The sequence below is a fragment of the Micromys minutus genome (assembly GCF_963924665.1).
Source record: "Micromys minutus genome assembly, chromosome: 1".
NCBI lineage: Eukaryota > Metazoa > Chordata > Mammalia > Rodentia > Muridae > Micromys > Micromys minutus.
This window is the reverse complement of record NC_137969.1, coordinates 169,460,414-169,480,816: the sequence shown is the minus strand read 5'-3', so window position 1 is coordinate 169,480,816 and position 20,403 is coordinate 169,460,414. Positions and strand designations below refer to the sequence as shown.

Here is a 20,403-nt window from a genome sequence, read left to right as displayed (position 1 = left end):
GACCTGCCTGCACCTGGAACCCTCCTCTCTGCGGATACTCTCATCAGATTAAATCCTCTCCTTTCCTGGTTCTAACCATCACACGTGAACCAAGATCTGCCAATGCACTCTACACAGCTCAGCTCTTCCTGGGGGAAGATCTCTACACACAGATGCCAGAACTTTCAGTAGCTGCTTGCATTATGAATGCTAATTATGTTCTCCCCAAAATTGTTTGCATGAGAAGATCTGCCTGAAGCTTCTGGGACCCTGCCCCCAGTTGGTTTTAATTGGTAAATAAAGATACCAACAGCCAATAGTTGGGAGGACATAGGGAGGAACTTAGGATTCCTGGGCTTGGGACCAGGAGAAAGAGGAAGGAGAGACATAACACGCTGGGAGTGTGGAGAGGAGATGCCATGCCTGATAGGACTGTAGGACAGAGGCACAGCTGCCGTGTGAAGGAGCTGGGAGAGTGCAGCCCACAGGGCTGCAGGACTGGGTCTAGAGCTGTCAATCGGCAGGAGGTGGGTTCTAACAGCACCGAGGCTAGGAAGCTACCCAGCTATTGTGCTTCATAAGGCATATTAAAATATCAAGGCTGTACATGTGTCTTTCATTTGGGAACATTAACTATCGAGGCAGGAAGCAACCCCATGGTCAGATTTATTAATACTTAATTTCTACAACTTTCTCTTCCATCCCACGTGTCTGGAGTATAAATATTATGCATTTGCTATTTCTCTTGTACTATTCCTTGTCTTATCAAATCATTTCACCAATCCAATGAGGAAATGGAGCATCTTCTAAGCCAGCAGTTCTAAACCTGTGGGTCATGGCCCCTTTGTGCGTGTGTGTGTGTGTGGGGGGGGGGGGTCCAATAACCCTTTTACAGGGATTGCCTAAAAACATCAGAAACACAGATATTTACACAATAAATCACAACAGTAGCAACATTAGTTATGAAGTAGAAACAAAATTAATCTTATGGTTGGGGTCACCACAGCCCAAAAAAACTGTATTAAAGTCTTCTTTCAGCATTAGGGAGGTTGAGAATCACTGCTCTAAGCCTAGTTTTGGTTAATTTCAAATCACATTTTATACGTAAGAAAGAAGGAACCTCTGGAGGCCAAACATGGCAGTTTCCAGGAATCTTACATCCAGCAGCAGACACTGCCAGACTCAGATGTGTGAGTAAGAAATACCAGGAAGGCAGCACTATTTTTTTAATACTTTAATGTTGGATCCCTACTTTGAATACATGATTGTTATTTCAAGCTGCTTCAGCTCTTTTGTAAAGCAAGAGAGGTCTAATGCACTAATGATGCTCCAAACTCCTGTACAGCTACAAGCCAGGTTCCATCAGCCCCACGTTGCACTCGCCCACTCACGAGTTCGATAGACATTCACTGGGCACTTGTTTTGGACGAGGCGTGGTACAAGGCGCTGAGAGCAACTATGAACAAATGTCTCTCTCGGAGCTCACAGTCTAGTGGTAAATTACTGAGTCAATTGAGGCACAGAGAGGTAAATGACTTACCCACTGAGGTAGAGAGCACTAGGTGATGGGAAGGCGGGATGAGAGCTGGAGTGGGGTACAATGCACAGGAGGTAAGGCCCTCTGACAGAGGAGCAAGGCTGCACACAGAAACACATTATAAAATCCGCTCGAAGAAAGTGTGATAATGCTTTTAGTTCCACCAGGATAAAATTCACATTGTCGTGAACTCTTCTGTTGCCAGATGGAATTCTGTACTTGCCCCCAGTGCTTTGAGGCATGCCATCAATCTACTGGGACATGATGACTCTGCAGGCAGCTTAAAATCAAGAAGTGTGTGGTTCCAATTGTAGCACTGAGGACCATATGAAAATACTTTTAAGTATGTGAATAAATGAACAGGCATCTGTGAAACTTGTACACATAAAACTTTAAAAAACTCCTCTCACCCCCATCTAGAGGGTTCTAATAAGTTACGGGAACCAAAGATCTAGAGATCTGTCTGTCATTTTCCCTACATACATTATTTTGGGTGTTCTAGGATAGTCGTGTCACTCAGACATATTTCATACGCAAACTAAACATGATACAGATATATATACAAAGGCGCCACATTTGTCCCCGTGTGCACACCTCACCAGTGCACAACACCTAACTGCAAATGTGACCCAGTGTAAGGCAATTCTTCTGTGAAGCAAACACTACCCACCAGGGCAGGGCACAGTTCACGAGCAGCTGGCCAGCTGTCTGTCCTTGTGCTAGTCTTTGTGGTACAATGATCTCAGGAGGCAAGAGGCAGTGAAGTTATCAACAGAGCCGATTCTGAAAGGGGAACCCATCCGGGAACCTACGCCGGAGGCTACTCGGGAGAACACTAGTGGCCTTCAGGGCTGCTACGAGTCTAGAATAAGAGCACAAGAGCACTCTGAGGAGACTTATTGCTGAGGTTCAGACGGGCACACGGTTCACCCACGCGGGATGCTCCAAAGACCTTTGTCACTTTGCACTGCTATCAGCTGCTCACTCTGAGAAGTTCTTCACTCACTGAAGAGGCTTGTCTTCTGAAAGGAGACACAAAGAAACACTGAGGGAAGGCTGTAATCACAGCTGAGCGACAACTCAACAATGTAAAGAAAGGAAATCCTCTGCTCAACGGCAGAAATGATCATCAGGCTCACGGAACAAACGGATGCTCCAACCTGTGGTTGGAAAGCACCTGACAGCCCGGATAGCCCTCTCTGCTCAGAGGCCACCAGCTGGTGCCCCCACAAAATTACCACAGCGATGTGGAATGTGGAGAAGGGCTCTCACTATGTAGCCAAGGCTGGACTGTAATTTGGATCTTCCGGCATTAGCTTCCCCAGTGCTGAGATTTCATTTCAGAAGTGCATGGAATACAGGGGGCACAAACACATCTCAGACATAGGCTAGAGAGAAGGCCCAGCAGTGAAGAGCTTCTACTGCTCTCCCGGAACCCCATGGTTCCTTTTCTAGTACCTGTCCCTCCCAAGTACCTGTAACTCACAAGGCTCCAGGGAACTCCACACCTTGAACCTCCAAGGGAACCTGCACTCATGTATACGTACCCACATACAAACATACACACAATTAAAAATAAAGATAAACCACAAAAACCCTTGAAAGCTATATATCCAAGTTTTATATAATAGTGTTAGAACCTCAATATTCTCTAATCACAAAATTGGCACGTTTACCTTTCTCTGGGCACTGTGGATGTTTGCTTTTAGCTGGAGAGGCCTCTACTCCATCAGTTCCTTTACCATTTGAGTGGTTCTGTTCTACTTCACACAAATATACATCAATGGGTCCTTTGGTGCTCCTGATATGTACTGTGATAGAATCCTAGCAAGGGACACAGAAACTGTCAAGGTGAGCATTAACGTCCACTAGTCACAGGTTTTCAGTTAACTTAAATTCTTGTAGTTTCCTTTCTATCATGCATTTGGGAAAAGCATGCTTTCAACTGTCACTACACTGCAAATGACTAGGCAATTCATGGTTAAGACCTCTGCCTAATCATGTGAGCAGCCATGGTCTCAGAGCTACCACATGGATAGCTGAGTTCTCCAAAGCTCCAAAGTCCTCCAAAGAAGGAGAAGTTCTCTTTCTCCTCTGGCACCTGAAACTCTGGAGTACTAACTATATTGTACAGAAAGATGTTTGGGTTTCCAAACCAGTGCAGAGGTGCTGAGGTCACAGGAAGGCTATTCTGTCCAGTCAAAAGATGTAAGAGGAAAAGATGAGATCAAAACAAGCCTCAGGTAATTTTAAACATCACACACGAAGAGAACTACATTAAATGCAAGTTATCCTTTTACCTCAGTCTTACTTATCCAGGAGCAAATTCCAATGTTTCTCATAAGAAATTAAAAGTGTGGTTGCTTGTGTTTAGAGGCTAATGTGTAAGGGGCATTTTCAGTTGTGATTCCTTGCTTTCCCATTGGGAGCTGGCCTGGCTCTCCTCAGTCCACCATTTCCGCACGTACATGGAGAGGCCAGTCTAGACATCACTGTTACTTCAGCTCCCTTCCACTCTGTGACCTCATCCAAGCAAGCTGGGTGTGATCTGCTTCTTAGAGGGCTCTAAACTTCCATGTCCTCCTGGTGCCACACAGGTGGGACAGGCCAACTGCCTTTGTACTTGGTGGCTGGAGTGCTGGGACAGGTCTGGTTTAAATGGAAACTTTTCACCATTAAATAACGCAAGAAAATAACGTTGTTCCAACTGGCAGCCAGTGGAAAGGACTTCAAAGTCCACCAGCCAGGAAATCCTCCTATAAGGGGATCCTGGGGAGCTAAGAGGTGGCGCACTGCTCAGAGTCTGGATCCTGGCACACATCAGGATGATCACAACCACCTGAAACTTCAGTTCCGGGGAGCCAACGCCAAGGCACCCATGGGCATTTGCACTGAGGTGCACATACCCACACATATACATGTAAGTTTTCAAAAATATTTAAAAATGGGGTGGAGGAGATGGTACCTATTTCTGACCTTTTTGGCCACAATGTCCCTGTCATAACTACTTAACTTTGCCATGGTAGCATAAAAGCAGATGGGTAATATCTAAACAGATCCTTATGGCTTTGCTCCAACAAAACTATTTACATGAACAAGTATAAAGCCAGATGAGTTGAAGGCCACTGTGCTAGCCCTATGCCAGGCACACAGTTCTCCCTAGAGCCTTATGTAGTCAGAGTATACTGACCCAGCACACTGCTACAAACAGCCAGCCTGGGGGACCGCAATCACAGAAGTTCTAATGGGACTGAAAGTGGCTGAGTGAGCTCAAAGGCTCAGAGCGATTTAGCAATTACAGTCAAGCAGCTCCGAGCACTGGGAAACCAAACCCCATTAATTCCTGTAGAATGGATTAGCCATGCCCCCAAAAGAAGCTGTGCTGCAAGATTAGTGGCCATTTAATTTTAAAGGGTTTCAGCATCTGTGGAATAACTCATCCTCAATATGTTACTGGGATTTTTGTCTAAATCCAAATCAACTAAGGAATGTCACCAAGTCACAATCTGAATATGACTGAGGGAAAAGCTAGTACTCCCTCATGACTAATGTATCCACTGTCAGGTAACAGGGTCTCACTTGGACAGTGTTCTGCTGGGGACAAATGAAAGGAGGGTGGTGTGACTATTCCTCACTACCTCGATGAAGGGCTGACTCTGAGCAGCTGGGGGACACCCTTCTGCTAGAACTCCATGGTCTGTGCCAAGAAGGGCCACCAGCTTTCGTTTTGACCCTGTCCTCACCAAATGCCCTTCTGGTGACAATGTGCTCAACAAAAAAACTTTGCTGGAGCAGCTGGCAGTGGACACAAAGGCTGATCTTATGAAGGCTGCACATCTGTGACTCAGTGTTCTAGCTCATGTTAGCCTTCCACGAGTGAACCAAAGCTCTGGCTGTACCAGCTGTTACTTTTGGAATCTGAAGCCCAAGGCCAATGGGGTGATTTCTCCCACAGCCTGACAGCAGCAAGGCTAAGAGCGCCTGCAAGTCAAACTCCGTCCTGTGCCTGGTCCTGGTGGTCACTGTGTGTGCTCCTGAAGGCTTGGCCCTCTCATGTTTGAGGTTGCAAGGGTGACCATACTCATAGTTATGCCAACAGGCATAGAGCTTGACAACCACACAGCAGGAAGTGACGTAGAAGTCACAGACATGGCAGCTAACCCATCTCCCTTTTTAAATCCTTTCTGCAGTGCAGCGCTACCTACTTCTCTGGGAGCCGGCACATCCAGTCTGGTTTCCTCTGGAGCCTTCACTGCAATGACAATCTGTTCGTGGAAAGCTTGAATGCCGTGAATATCCTGATAGGTTACATACGCTAGTGTGGAACCCGGTCAAGGATCTGACAAAACGGGCAAATCACCCTCCCACACAAACCATCCTTCTAGATGTTTCTTTTGTTTTGTTTTTGAGGCAAGGTCTCACTATTAAGCACTGGCTGGTCTGGAACCTGTTACATAGACCAGCCTAGCCTTGAACTTAGAGACTTGCCTTTCTCTGCCTCCTGAGTGCTGGGAATGAAGGCATGTACCACTGCACACACCTGCATCTTTTACATGAATGCAGGTACAAGAATAGCTTAGCTTTTATGGAATACAACCTCGCAATGAAGGGAATCAGAAAAAAAAAAAAAAGCAAAAAAGCTTCATAGTAATTATTTCAAAAAGAATTCTTAAGGTTTTTTTTGTGTTTTATATATTTGTAATTCAAAGAACTCCTTTAAACCAAATATTGATTATTCTAGAGAAAATATTAATAAAGCCCAAATCCTGAACATAAACACAACTCATGAAGGTAGTTATCCTCTTGTCCTTGGGGTGGGATTGTGGGTGGATGTTACAAGTCCCCAGCAGATGCCCAAAGCCACTGACCAATACTAAACCCTACATATCATATGCATTTTCATATGCATACAGTACCACAGTAAGGTCAAATTTATAAATCAGGCATAGAAAGAAATCAACACAAGTGTAATTACAGCATACAGCACACTGCAAGTTATTTTTTAAAAAATTACTTCTAGAATTTTTTTCTAATATTTTTAGGTCACAGCCGACTGTGGGTAGCAGAGATTATAGAAAACAAAGCCACAGGTAAGGGAAATCCTCTATGATCAAATCCCCACCTACAGTATCTTCAGTGTGAATGCTCACTCCCTGTTAAGAGTTAGCTCTTTCTATGAGAACTTGAGAAAAAGGCATTCAGGGTTTGGGTAAGCATCCTCCAGAAGGCAGGGAGAAGTCTGCAGACAGGAAGAGTGACCAGGAAGCTGTCAGGGCTGCCATGACCTGCCATCTCCCTTTAGATACACCGACTGAATTTCCGAATGCCTTCCAGCCCCTCCTGTGTTGCCAGATCCAGCTGCTACTCAGTGCAGCCGATCTGCCTTCCTTCCTTCCAGACTACAGATTCTCTGTAAGCCCTGGCTCAGATTTTCTAACATCTGTCCTGTAGTAATTGGATTTGACTACCGTGGAGAGTGAGGGAAGCAGGAATTTAGGGCCAACTCAAAATTACTGACACAGAGGGCACTGAGGGTCACAGACAGCAGGACAGTCTGGGGGCCTGGGAGAAGCAGGCGCAGAGGACCAGCCTCTTCTGGTTCCTGCTCACAAAGCTTCTACAGAGTGGTGAGTACAGACACTACTAGTCTGGTGGCAGTGTGTTCTGCTCCAGAAATGAACTACCTCACAAATTAGGGAAAATCTGATTTCTACAAAAGCGGACAAACACTTTAACAGCAGGTCAGAGGCTACAGAAATTAAAAAAACAAAAACAAGAACAAAAAAAAAACCCTCTTTAAGTAGCAATGGCAAGCTGGGCTTGTCACTGTCAACTGTTGTCAATGCAGACTTGACCAAGGTGTACAAAGAAGCTACAGCCAGCACAACCGCTTGTGTAGACTGAGGCTACAGCACCAAACTCACGTATGCCAACTTTTAAGGGCCTGATTTTATATCCCGAGTACGTAAATTAAATCCCTAAGTTCTCCCTAATACACTAGCTACTCTGGAAGCAGAAACTCTAAAAAAGGCATGAATGGAAGGATATCTTTCATTTTCTTTGTCATCTGTTAACTCCAGCAGTTGCTGAGCACAATCTTTAATCAACTCGTCCAAAGCGTCTTCCATTGCTGACAGGTCGGAGAGCTCTGCCTGTAGCTTCTTCTGCTGGGGTGCGGCCCCAAAGTTGTTCAGGTCGGATCCTCTATGGAAGGAGACAAACACGGGGTCAGCAGATGCCAGAAGGGGAGCAGGGTTCTCTGTGGTGGCAGAGCAACCGTCCGTGCTAGGACAGAACTCCACGTCTGCAGTTCCCACACCATCTATGGGACAGGGTTTCTCTAAGTAGCCCTGGCTGGCCTCAAACTCAGAGAGAGCCACCTGCTTCTGCCTCCCAGGTGCTGGGATTAAAATGACTGACACAGTACCCTAAAAGAGTACATTCCCCATCAGAGTTGCCTGTGTTTTGTCCTAAAACAGTGTCCCTCGTGAACCCTCTTCCTCTAACATTTGTCATGTGATGATTTCTGGGTTTTACACCTGCCTATGGTATTTCTAATGTGCTTGGATTCTGGAATTCCTTTTCCTACAGAAACAGCTTTTTTTTTTAAGCCTCCCATCCCCCCACCCCCGCTCTGTCCATGTGTTATCTTTAGGCTTTTCCTCCATGAGATCCTTTCCAGTCTTGTCAACTATTTAAGTCAGTCTTTACACTCAGGGCAGTGTGCCACCCACCAGCAACAAAACAGTGTACCTGCTGAGAATGCAGATGCCTGCTCCTGCCCAGAAAGACCCAATCGAAACCCAGGAGGCCAGGTTTCTGGTTGTGTACTACACTGCTCTATGAGAATCATGTCTTCCAATGTAAACTAAGGAAACAGATGTCACGCTAATGGAATACATTTTTAAAGTCTACTTTAAAATCCCCTCTGCACCTGCACCCTTTCTCTTACCCTTCCCCATGGTGACTCCCCTGGCTTCAATCCTTAGGGCCAGTGAACTCTTTTGTGAGCAGCTTCCCAGTAAACCTGCCTTTAATATATTCTTTAAAAAAAAAAACCCTTTTATTATCAATGTTTCATTGTTATGATCTTCAAAGGGGAAATGAACTAATTAACCGTGTTTTTTTTTTTTTTCCATTTCCATTTTCCACACCACGTGAATGATATCCTGCATCCAATGTTCCCACTGAGCCCTAAGTGTCTTGAGCACATTGTGAGGCAAGAAGACTGTCTTAAGGAATCAATTTTGGCCTAAGGAGAATCACAAAAACTTTGCTTTCAGTTCCCAAACACGCTGCAGTGGGGCAGAAGCGCCCCTCATTAAAGGGGAAGGGAAGGACACTGGGTATCAACTCACATCCACCGAATGTGGTTCTTAGATTTCTTTTCCACCAGTTCGATGCCATCCAAGACATTGGTGATGTCATACACGCGCCTCTTCCGGACACCCAGTTTTGTGGCAACCTTGTTTAAGTCAAGAATGCCCCCAGGGGCAGATCTGACAAGATCCATAAACTTCCGAGTTAAGTAGACCAGCGACACATCAAACCGGGGCCTCTTCACTTTCAGAGCTTCTGTAAAAAGGACACAGTACCACGTGAACCAACATTTCTAAGCCCTCTCGGTCAGCCGCTATTCTCTCAGGATCAGACCAGACTGAGACAGATACCCCCCAACCCCCCTCCCCCCATCCCCCACACCAATCCATTACTGCTAGTTGCTATGGAAACATTTCTCTAGCTGGGTGAAAAGCAATTTAGCCTCAGCTGGTCTAAGCAAACACATCAGGTTTCAATAAAGGCCAGTGTGAGTTTCTACTAATTTTCATTTTTATAAGTCTTGTATCTCTTATCAAAGGAGAAATATCTGTAACCATCTCCACAGCACTCAGCAACAGGGTCAGAAATGATTTAAGCACTGAATGCCTTCATTCCACACATATAGTCAACCCACCAACACAATATATCGTCTCTACTCATTCTTCATTGGGGCACGTAGAGGCACGAACCTGACTCACCAATGCCAAGCAACAGCCTCAGCTCATAAGTATAGTTTTTAAAAAATATTTCCTTAATTTAAAAAAGTTACTTATTTTATGTGTATGAGTGTTCTGTCTGCATGTGTGCACACTGTGTGTCTGTGTCTGGTGCCCGCAGAAGACAGAAAGAGGCACAGGATCCCCTGGAACTAGAGCTGCAGGTGGTTGTGAGTCTGTGTAGGTGCTGGGTCCTCTCGAAGAGGAACACGTGCTCTTCACTCCTGAGCCCCCTCTCCAGGCCTTCATGCAGAGTTTTTAAAAGCAAGAGTAGGAAGGTAACGTTTTATAATATGCTCTTTTAATACTGTGAACATCAGGATTATGAACAAATGAACTTCATTCATTCATTCTCCTTCTCCTTTTATAAAGACAGGGTTTCTCTGTGTATCTCTGGCTGTCTTGAAATTCCATTGTGTAAACCAGGTAGCCCTGAACTCAGAGATCTACCTGACTCTGCCTCCCAAGTTCTAGGATTAAAGGTTTACACACCATGCCTGGCTAGACTTGATTATTTTCAATGGCTGCATGCTTAACTGCATGGAGTATCTGGTGAGTTATCACTGTCCTTGGGTACATAAACTCAAATGATGCTCACATGACAAGCTAGGTTTCACTATCTCATTTCATACTCACTCACTTTATTGGGTATGCTTTATACTTACTAGCTCGGGTTATAAGCACTTTCTAAGGATGTCAGTCATTTTATCAAGAACAAATCCAACAGAACATTTCTAACAAGGACTGCTGCGGGGACAGTTCTCCAACCAAGAGAACTGCACAGGCCTGATAAGAAATCTGCCATAAACAGCGGTGTGCTGAGTGGTACAGTTACTTGAGAGCTGAGGATGCTCCTAAGAAAGGATGAAGAGGGGGTGTTCCGCACTCCAGGGAGAGACAGAGTGGTATCTGAGAGCTGAGTGCACACTGGGGTCCAGACTAGAGACAGCAGAACCAACTGAGCTTGGGAGTCGGTGCTGGCAGACAGAGGCAGCAGACAGACAGATAGACAGACACACACACACACACGATGAAGACTATAGCTCCAGGGCAACACACACAGTACCAAACACTGACTCTGAGCAGGCTGCTTAATTTCCCTGGGCTCGGCCTACTTAAGTTATGATCCACAGCTGTACTTTGAAGTGTGGTTATTCACGCACAGGTGTAGGACAGTTGAAGGAAACACCTCAAAGGTTAAGCTGACTCAACTTGCTGACCAGCCACAGGGGAAACAGAAGCCCAGGGAAATTAAGATGGTTTCCGAAATACACACCTGGGCATCTAGAGGTTAAAAAAAAAAAAAAAAAAACCTGCCCAAGAGAAGGACCTAAGGAAAGGAAACCAAGGGTGGGGTTATCTATCAATCAGGAAGGCTTATCCAATATCCTAAACATGAACCCATGAGAGAAAAGCCAGGAGGAGTAAAGGGACTGCAGGAGACCGTGGGTAGGAGGCTTTGCTGACACTTAAGTACTGCTGCTGTACTATGAGGGCAAAGACACCACACCTCCCACCCAGCCTCCTTTTCAGCTACCCCGGCAAGGCATCCACTGCTGCTGTTTTACTTCTGTTCTCGTGACCCTGAGTACACGCAAAACCAACCAAGTTAACCACATGATGCTCAAACTACAAAACCTAAACCCACTGAAGATCAACTTACTTCTCATGGACACATACTGTACATTTTCTTCAAGATTAATCCTTATTTTTGATGGCTGGAAAAAAAATAAGAGAATTAACTCAGCATTTTATAAATAGCGATGTGAATACATTTTGTTTTGTAGTAGTTTGTTTTTGTTTTTTTTAAAGGCCTCCTCTCCATCCTGAAGTAATGAGGGAGTGAGAAAAGGAATCTTTCTAAACCACACTTGGTCTGTGATGTAAGCCCCCACAAGGACCCCTAGGCTGTATATACTTCTGTGTAAATAAAGGAAGGTTGGAGAGAGATGGGATACTTAAGTGGGAAACCATTTCCAGAAGACACTCCTATGTCTTCTAGGAGCCGCAGCAGGTGCTAGGGAGCAGACAGTGAAGAAGGACGGTTAGGGCATGTCTCTTAAGTCTCAGAAGGCTCAGAGGTGTGGAGGTTGTGGCACACCAGCCGAGGCTCACCCCCACTACTTAAGTGGCTCCAAAAATTTGCTCACCAAATCTCAGTCAGCCATGCATTCCCAAAAAACAAAACCCAAAATAACAGGGAAGCAGTACATGCTATGGATAGAGAAATAAAAATAGTGTTGGGTTCCTGAGATACCAGGCAAAGGGCAGCGGCCCCAATGCTAGTCTTGCCATGCTGTTGGGTTCTTGGAGGCTGCTGAGGCTGCATAAACTGCAACAAGGATTTGCAATACATTTAGGAATTGTCTTTGCTCCCTGAGTAGGTACACGCTACAGCCATGTGGGAGTGGTCAGTTTTATAGCTAGAAAGATGACCAACCACATCAAGGCTATACGGAAGTGTTTGTTTTAAGCAGAGGAGACTACTCACCAAAGACTTCTGAATAAGACCATGACACAATCTCATTTATTGGTCTATAAACGTGGTACAAGTGGGACATCAAATTGGCTAAAGTCAGGAGTGGGGCAGCTGATGGCCAGGGGTGGGGCAGCTGGATGCCAGGTGGACAACAGAGGAGCTACTCACACTGAAGTTACAGAACCTTTGTCACCTCTGACAAGAACACCTGCTAGCAGGTTAACTTAAGATGACATCCTGCCACAAAGCCAGTTTAGGACAGTGTAGGATTGAAATGATCGTGTGGCACGCTGGGTGTTCAACTCTGAAGCTGGATGCTCATGCTGAGGCAGGGACTAGCTCTCAATACTGCTTGCAATGGCATCCAACATCAGAACTCTGAAGCAGTCCTGTGAAAGTCGACCAGAGACAAGTGTGATCAACTGTCATTGCTATTTTAACACGTAACCCTTCCCCAAACACAAAGCAAAGGTTTTCTTCTTACACTTATATATTTTGCATGTATGTGCAATGGTGTACATGCTGAAGTCAGAGGACATCCCGTGATTTTCTCCTTCCACCATATGGTTCCTGGAGATTGAATTCAGGCTGTAAGGCTTGGCAGCAAGTGCCACAACTTACTGTACTATCTGGCTGGCCTGCAAGGCTATTTTGAGAAAGTTCTCATATAGCCCAGGCTAGCTTCAAACTCAACCTATTCCTAAGGATGACTTTGAATTTCTGATCTTCCTGTGTCCATCTCTTGAGTACCAGGATTGCAGGCATGTGCCTCAACACCCATTTATTTAGTCCTGGGGACTGAACCTGGGCTTCTGTGCATGCTAAGTAAACACTATCAACTGAGCATACACTCCAGCCTCATAGAAAGTTCCTGAATCAAGAAACAAACCCAGCCTCCCACAATGATGTGAAACGTGTGTTAACAAGTATCCTGAAGTGTTAATATGCACTCATAGCTGCCTGCTGCAGAAATTCTCTTTTACCCTAGAGTAACAGGGTCAAGCTCTGCACAAAGACTGCCTACCGGCTGCCCATTTGCTTTAGAGGGAAACCTCTTACGCTTACACAGTTTGGTACAGGGACAGCACTCCAATGAGACATGAACCAGTTCCCTGCAATAAATGCAGATCCATTATATACCGGATGCACTGACATAGGAAACAGGTTCCAAACCATCATTTTTTTCTTCCCTGTGTCTAAAATCTTCTCTTCCCTTTCTGAGATAGCTTCTTGCTAGAATGTCCTAGCTATTCTAGAACTCCCTATGTAGCTCAGGCTGGTCTAAATGTGCCATCCTCCTACCTCAGCCTCTGGGTGCTGGGACTATGTAACCAAGCTGGTATCACACTTGGTTAACACTCTCACTGTGAAACCACAAAGCCATCTTGCTGACACATGGAAGGGCAGAGAAAGTCCACCCCCCAGACCCAGTAGACACCATTAGAGACCTCAGGATTTTCAGAGAATACTCATCAGTGACCCCACAAGTGAGTTGCACATTTGACATGCTCCAACCCACCTCCCTGCTGCTCCAATTCTCACATCTAGAAACCTCTGTGTCTACATCTGGGAACACAGTGGAGTATCACCATCCCCCGTCCCTTGAATCTACAGCTTTAAGTGGTACAGCTTTGGGATCTTCTCTAGAACCTTTGGGGTAGCGATGAGGAAAGGATCTCCCTGTACAGCCCAGGTTGGCTTGGAACTTGCTATAGAGCCTAGGTAGGCCTTTCACTCACCATCCCTCTGCCTCTGCCTCCCAAGGACTGGCTTTACAGAACTGGGCCACCACACCAGGCTAGAAGCTTTAAAGGTGGGAGAGAAAAATAAAAAATGACTTTTAGAGACTAATGTCCTAGGCACTGCCTCCTAAATAGTTAGTTCTCTCTATGCATAGGTTTCTCTGTATTGGCTCCCTATGTGAGAGCAATACTCTTTCAGGAGCTCGCTGAACACTAATGTCTCTAAGGTGACTGCATTCATGTCACCATCCAGATCTTCCTTATCTTCTAATGTGCAAACCAAGTTCACCTCCATCCAGGACTATTTTCTCCCTGCTCCAAAGCCAAGACCAGGCTTAACTTAACCTGGCAACAAACACTTAGGAAGATATGTAATGGTTCTGCACAATTAAATCTTTGCATTCATTAGTCAATTAAAAAAAAAAAAAACACTGACATGTTAAGTCACTATTTTACAGGCAAGAAAATAACTTCAATCTCCCATCTGCGCCCAGAGGTAAGGCTGTCCCACAGCTCTCTGTACAGGCAAGAAAACAGAGTTCCCACTTTAACTTCTTGCTAAATCCTCTGCCCCGAAGCCAGATCATCACTACAATACGAAACAGAAATACAGAGGACCAGCAGAGGACTGAGCAGTCAAGTGCAGAATTGCTCAGGGGCATCCAGAGTATGACTAACCGTCTTGAGGCTAAGGAAGGGCTAAAGACACTCATCTTAAGACAAGTTACCCATCAATCTGGACTTCAGACATCTCGATGACAATCTGGAAATGAGGCCAGGGATGGAGTACGGAACCTTGGAAAAATAATTCAGGAAAGGCAAACATGGAGCCAGATTATACTCTGTCCTGGGAGCACTAAGGAACCACTAATTCCTTTGGGCAAATGAAATTAGAAACACACCTTCAAGAGACCATCAGTTAAGGGTGAAGCACATGACAGTGAGTGAGAGGCGGCAGTGTCAGGAAATCTGTTGAGATGGTATTATAGCACCAAGTAGCACTTGGTGACCTGGGGGTGGGGTGGGAGGAGGCAATTTTGAAGAAGAGAAAAAGGTAACAGCCAGTGCCCAGAGTGCTGGCTTGGGCACCACGGTAGGAGGTCGGGCACCATTAAGGTGGGATTCTCGAAAGGTTGCTTTCTTAGGCAAGAGAGTGTGGATCTGGCTTTGGATGCAAGAGTTTGATATCTGCGGCTGGAAAGACAGCTCAGCAGTTACAAATGCTTGCTGCTGTTCATCCATGTGCCAGCTCATAACACTTGTTAACTTCAGCTCCAGGTTATCTAACACTGTTTTCTGGCCTCTGTGGGCACCAGTACACAGGAGACATACACTTTTTTTTTTTAAAAAAATGTTTTAGATCTAAGTAGGGACATCTAACTTATAGTTAGAGCTCTAGGAAAGATGTACAGATTTGGGAGTTACTTCAAGGCAACTAAAAACACCAGAGGACATCATCTTGTGATGCAGTACAAAAAGTTAAGTGGTTTGTCCAGGGTTAGCATTTACAGTGTCTATCAAATCCTTTAAAAACCTACCATGGTCACAGGCCACAAGTTAGGGGTAGTGAGTGGTCACCTACATGAACAAACTGTAGAGGATCCTGGATGACACCCACATGTCTGAAAAGGAAGAAGGGGACAAGGGGACCCACCATGGCTGTCAAAGACACAACAAAAGTTGTCAGCCAAGAGTGAGTGGTTAGTTGTGACTCGAGATTAAGGTGTGAAACTGCTACTAGAATTGGAAACAAAACAAAACAAAACAAAACAAAACAAAACAAAACAAAACAAAAAAGAAACAAAAACCCAGCAGTGATCTTGTTTACAGCATTAGTACTGAGCCCTTAGATGTCAAGTTCCCAGCGCAGTGCTGGGTGGTAATGCAAGATCAAGTGGAAACTAAGCAGAAATCAATCTCTCTCTCTCTCTCCCCCTCTCTCAAACACACACACACACACACACACACACACACACACACACACACACGTTAGGAAGTTAGGAAAAAGCTGTCACCTGCAGTCATTCTGAAGTTCCTCCCAGCTTCATTACCTAGCCACAAGGCCAGCCATCTCTGTACACACATCTGAGTCGATTCTGACAAACTCTAAGACAAGAAGAACAATCTCAAGGTTGCTCTGAGGAGTTAGGCAAGGCAGTTCTCATGAACGATCTAGCACAGGATTGGCCAGAATGACTTGGATATAGCTTGCCTTTGCAGAGAAAACAGTGATCAGGAGAAACGGACAAAGGACGGTTCCAGCAGGGACCCTGAGAAAGGTGGGAAGCACAGAAAGGAGGGAACTCTCCCGCCTTTTCATTTCCCCTGTCAAACTGCAGAGACGGGCAGGCAAGATCGCTCAGTTGGTTAAGGCACTTTTCACCACGCTTTACAAACCATCAGAGTTCCATTCCGTGAACCACAGAGGTGGAAGCACGGAACAGGCTGCCCCAAGTTGCCTTCTCAGCTCTTCACATGCTTCGTGAAACCCACGCGCGCGAGACCCCCACACTCCCACAAAGTAAGCAAATTCAATAAAAACATTTAAAAAGCAAAGGGCGGTGCAAGAATCGGAAGCTGCAGGGAGAGCCCCGGGCACCAAGCGTCACTGTGCAGAGGGACCGACGCAAGGAGCGTGTCCCACAGCCCGCGGCCCCGGTCCCCGCTCACCAGTAGGTTCTCCACGTTAATGGGGTCCCGGCAGCGGCGGCGCACGGTCTCCTGCGCCGGGTCCACCAGCAGGCTGGGCAGTCTCCGCGCCGTCCGCTGCTGACTCATGCTGTCCCGTCCCGCGCCCCTCGCGCCCCACGCGCCCTCCCGCCTTCCAGGGAGGCTCGGCGCGCGCGTTCCCGGCCCCTTCAGCGTCGCCCGCTCCACGCACGGAGCACTGCGGCTTCACCCACGACGCGCGGCGGTCCCACTCGCCCAGCGCTGCGCCCAGACGCGGAGGGGGATCAGGGTAGGCGCGGAGGGGAACCAGGGTGACCGCAGAGCCGCTCAGGCTCCCGAGCCGGCCATTTTTCCGCATGCGCAGTACGCCTCCCTTTGCACATGCGCACCGCCTTCTGTGGCGATCTCCCGCGCACACCGGTCCTCGCCCGCTGCTGATGCCCGGGTGTTCTGGAGAATGGATCCTCGGAGAGGGTGGCGGGGGTTGGGGTGGGATGGGGTGGGGTAAGTGGAGCAGGGATTCCGGGGAACCGCAGCTGGCGCTCCCTAGTCCGGAACGGCGGACTGCAGGTTCTGAGTGCCCAGCGATGATGACGGTCCAGCTCCCATCACGCAACTGTTGGTTTTTAGCACATGCTCATAAACAAGCCACCTTGGAGGGACCAGAAGGCGCCAGCTTCTAAGCCGAGCGCCACAGAGGCCCAGGCAGGGAGATCACGTGTTTGAATTCGAAGTCAGCAAAAGTTCTTCGTGAGAGTATACTTTGTTCCAAAACCACAACTTTTTTTTTCTGTATCAGTTTTTGAATACTTTCTGTATCGGGTATTGGGCCGGTTCAAGAAGATACTGTTTTCTTTTCAATATAACAGACTGAATGGCAGAATCCAATGGAGGAGATAGACCAAACATTTTAACTGGGTCTTGGAGAGATAGTTCTGCATTTAGGAGCTCTGTCTGCCCTTCCAGAAGACCCGAGTTCAGTTCTCATTACCCACACGGTGACTCAAACCATCTGTTAACTCCAGGCCCAGGGGAAATCTAATGCCCCCTTTCTGGTCTTCACAGGCACTAGTTATGCACATGTTAACATGTTATACAGAAATACATGTAGGCAAAACACCCATACATAGAAGTTAAACTTATATTATAAATTGCATTATAATCCAGAGTGTGTCTGCATTTGGCCAGATCATATAGACCTAAAAAGTCCTTGGATGTGATTCCTTGCCAGAGCAGCCATGTTGCTGGATTAAAATTACAATGTGATTTGGTGTTTTGCCTGCATGCATGTCCATAGCTGGGCACTAAGTCCTCTGGCACTGGAATTACAGACCTTTGTAACCACCATGTGGGTGCTGGGAATTGAACCTGGGTCCTCTAGAAAAACAGTCAGTTTTTAACTGACTTAACCACTGAGCCATCTTCCCCTCCCCCCATTCACTTACTTTTAAATTATGTGTTTGTGTGGATATGTACTCATGAGTGCAATGCCTTCAGAGGCTTGAGGCTTCTGGTTCCCTGGGAGCTGGAGTTTCAAGTGGCTGTGAGCCTCTGGCTATGGAGGCTCTGGCCCTCTTGGAAAGGCAGAAGTGCTCTTAACTACAGAGCCATGTCTCCAGGCCCTGTGTGTTTGAATGAAAGGGTAACACAATGTGGAAATTCCAGGCTGGATGAAAGCTTAGTGAGGGTGGGAAGGGCTTTTGGGGGAAAGTTGGCTCCCACTAGATTATACATTTCTAGGGGTCAGATACCTTCTTACGGGGTCAGAGGCCTTTTGTCCTCTTGAGGTCTCCAGTGTTTACTTGGAGCATGGCAGGTAGCAAGCACTCAGTAAATGTTTGCCAAAGATTGGTAGAAATAGAATACAGCTGTGGCGAGCTCATCTCTAGAAGAAAAAGAGCACATTTTATGCAGAGTGGAGAGTTTTTCAGAGCAACTAGGAGAGGCTCTACCATAAGGAGTTCGGAGAGATCTAGCGCTGGAGAACAGGCACCCTTTACCCATCCTCTTTCGAATGCCAAACCCTCTCTATACCTTTGTTCACCTCACATCAGATCTGTAGGGTAGGGCCAAGTGTGGTGGTGTATGCTCAGAATTGCAGAGAATACTCTGGACACCGAGGCAGGACCACCAGATGTTGGAGGTCAGACTGGGTTACATAGTGAGAGACCATGTCTTAAACAACCAAAACAACAGCAACAAAAAAACCAAGCTTCTTCTGCCAGGAAGTTCTGAAGAATAGTTTTCTTCCCAGTTTACAGATCAGAAAATCAAAGATCAGTAAGATTACAAAATTTCTCAAAGGGGCTAACTAGTGAGTGGTAGAAGCATGATTTGAGCTCACAGCTGGATAATTCGCTTTGGTATTTGGACCCTTGAGCAGCTTGTTGAACACTGCCCATACTTTCTACGGTCAAAAGGAGTTAGGCCAGTGAAGGAGGGGCGTGACTTATGACAGGTGCTAGGCACTCCAGACTAACAGAAGAGCTCGAGCACAGCTATCTGGGGAAAAGGAGAACAGCTGTTTAGTCTTCCTACAGTCACATGAAAAGCCCTGTCATGTGGCTGTAGACTGAGGTCTAAATCATTTCTGCATTGTTTGAGCATCTTTCTGGTGCTGGGCTATCGATCAGGAGCTCTAACTCTCACAAGGACATCCTGGAGTACTAGGAGGTCCCAGGTTGGTGAAGATGTATGACCAGAAAGTCTAAGAACGGATCGAACATGTCTGACACAGCATGGCAACACAGAAGAGAAGGGGAAAATAATAATAGACCTTGGGGTTTGTTCCTACCTCGTAAAGCTATCTGGAGCAGTGCAAAGACTTTGGAAGATTAGTAGGTGTGATGGTTTGTATATGCTTGGCCCAGGGAATGGCCTTATTAGAAGGTGTGGCCTTGTTGGAGGAGGAATCTAGTGATAATGTAATAGAACAAGGGGGGGGGGGGGCATGTTCCAGCTCCTGTAAGCAGGAGAACTTGGCAGCTTTGGCCATGTGGCTCTGGCCTTATATTTAAGAGGAGAAGGAGACCACTGGGACAATTGATGCTAGTTAGCTGGAGCTAAGAAATTAGTGGTGATTAAGAAGAGACCGGCATCACTGAGGTGAAATCTTCTGGGAAGTGTTTTCTGAGAGGACAGAAAACTGTGTTCCAATACAATTGAAAATTAAAGCTGGCTTTGGAGTTGATGTGTTGCTCTCTCCTTCTCTAAATCTACCTATGCTTGTAAAAGGGAAATCCAAAATCTCTGTCTCAGACCAGAAGAGCCATCCTGTACAGTCTGTAGTTCAACTCCCTAACAATGGTCGCAGCAGCTGTGAAGTCCAAGGATCTAGCAGATGCTCAGCCCCACAACCTTCCTTGTTCCAGTGCCATTATGTAGGTCTCCAACTGAAGGTGTGTCCCAGATTAAAGGTGTGTATCACCACACCTGGATCTGGTACTTGCTTTGTCCCAGATGACCTTGAGCTCAGTGATCTCCTGTCTTAGTTTCCTAAGATTCGTAGCCCCTATGCCTCAAGATCAGGATCAAAGGTGGGCCTCCCAATTCTGGATTGTGGTTCATTCCAGATATAGTCAAGTTGACAACCAGAAATAGCCACTACAGTAGGCTAGCTTTGTGGTGACTCAACAGGCCTTCAGCCAGAGGATCCTTAATGCCTCTCACTAGAAAAAGCCATGTGCTCAAAATCAATGCCCAGTGAAATGGTTATTAGACATGGTCTTTGGGAGGCAACTAGGCAAAACCTCTCAAGAACTGGGATGTCCTCATAACAGATACTGAAGGGAACACGGATGAAAAAGAGCAGTTGGTAGAGTGCTTGCCTAGTGTGCATGAAACCTTGATTTCATTTTCATCACTATATGATCCAGATGTGGTGCACACTTTTGATCAAACCAGTAAGCAGAGCCCTTCATGGCATCTGCCTCAACTCCTGCCTTTAGGTTCCTGCCTTGA

The 20,403-nt window shown here is 46.3% G+C and overlaps 1 protein-coding gene across 1 annotated transcript; it reads right to left on the bottom strand.

The window, feature by feature from the left end:
• Nucleotides 1-1,198: 1,198 nt before the first annotated feature.
• Nucleotides 1,199-16,791, bottom strand: E2F6 (E2F transcription factor 6). Its single transcript, XM_080915748.1, has 7 exons — nucleotides 16,444-16,791; nucleotides 11,216-11,270; nucleotides 8,875-9,091; nucleotides 7,565-7,720; nucleotides 5,722-5,836; nucleotides 3,193-3,340; nucleotides 1,199-2,538 (listed from the first exon to the last, which is right to left on the bottom strand). The coding sequence occupies exons 1-7, from the start codon at nucleotides 16,549-16,551 to the stop codon at nucleotides 2,519-2,521; spliced, it is 819 nt and encodes a 272-aa protein (XP_080771874.1). The 5' UTR covers nucleotides 16,552-16,791; the 3' UTR covers nucleotides 1,199-2,518.
• Nucleotides 16,792-20,403: the final 3,612 nt, after the last annotated feature.

Coding starts and splice junctions, on each gene's coding strand:
- E2F6 (XM_080915748.1), bottom strand. CDS start 16,551: ATGAGTCAGCAGCGGACGGCGCGGAGACTGCCCAGCCTGCTGGTGGAC. Junction 11,271..16,443: donor TTAACGTGGAGAACCTACTG/GTGAGCGGGGAC, acceptor TTTTTTTTCCAG/CCATCAAAAATAAGGATTAA. Junction 7,721..8,874: donor AAGAACCACATTCGGTGGAT/GTGAGTTGATAC, acceptor CTCCTTCCATAG/AGGATCCGACCTGAACAACT.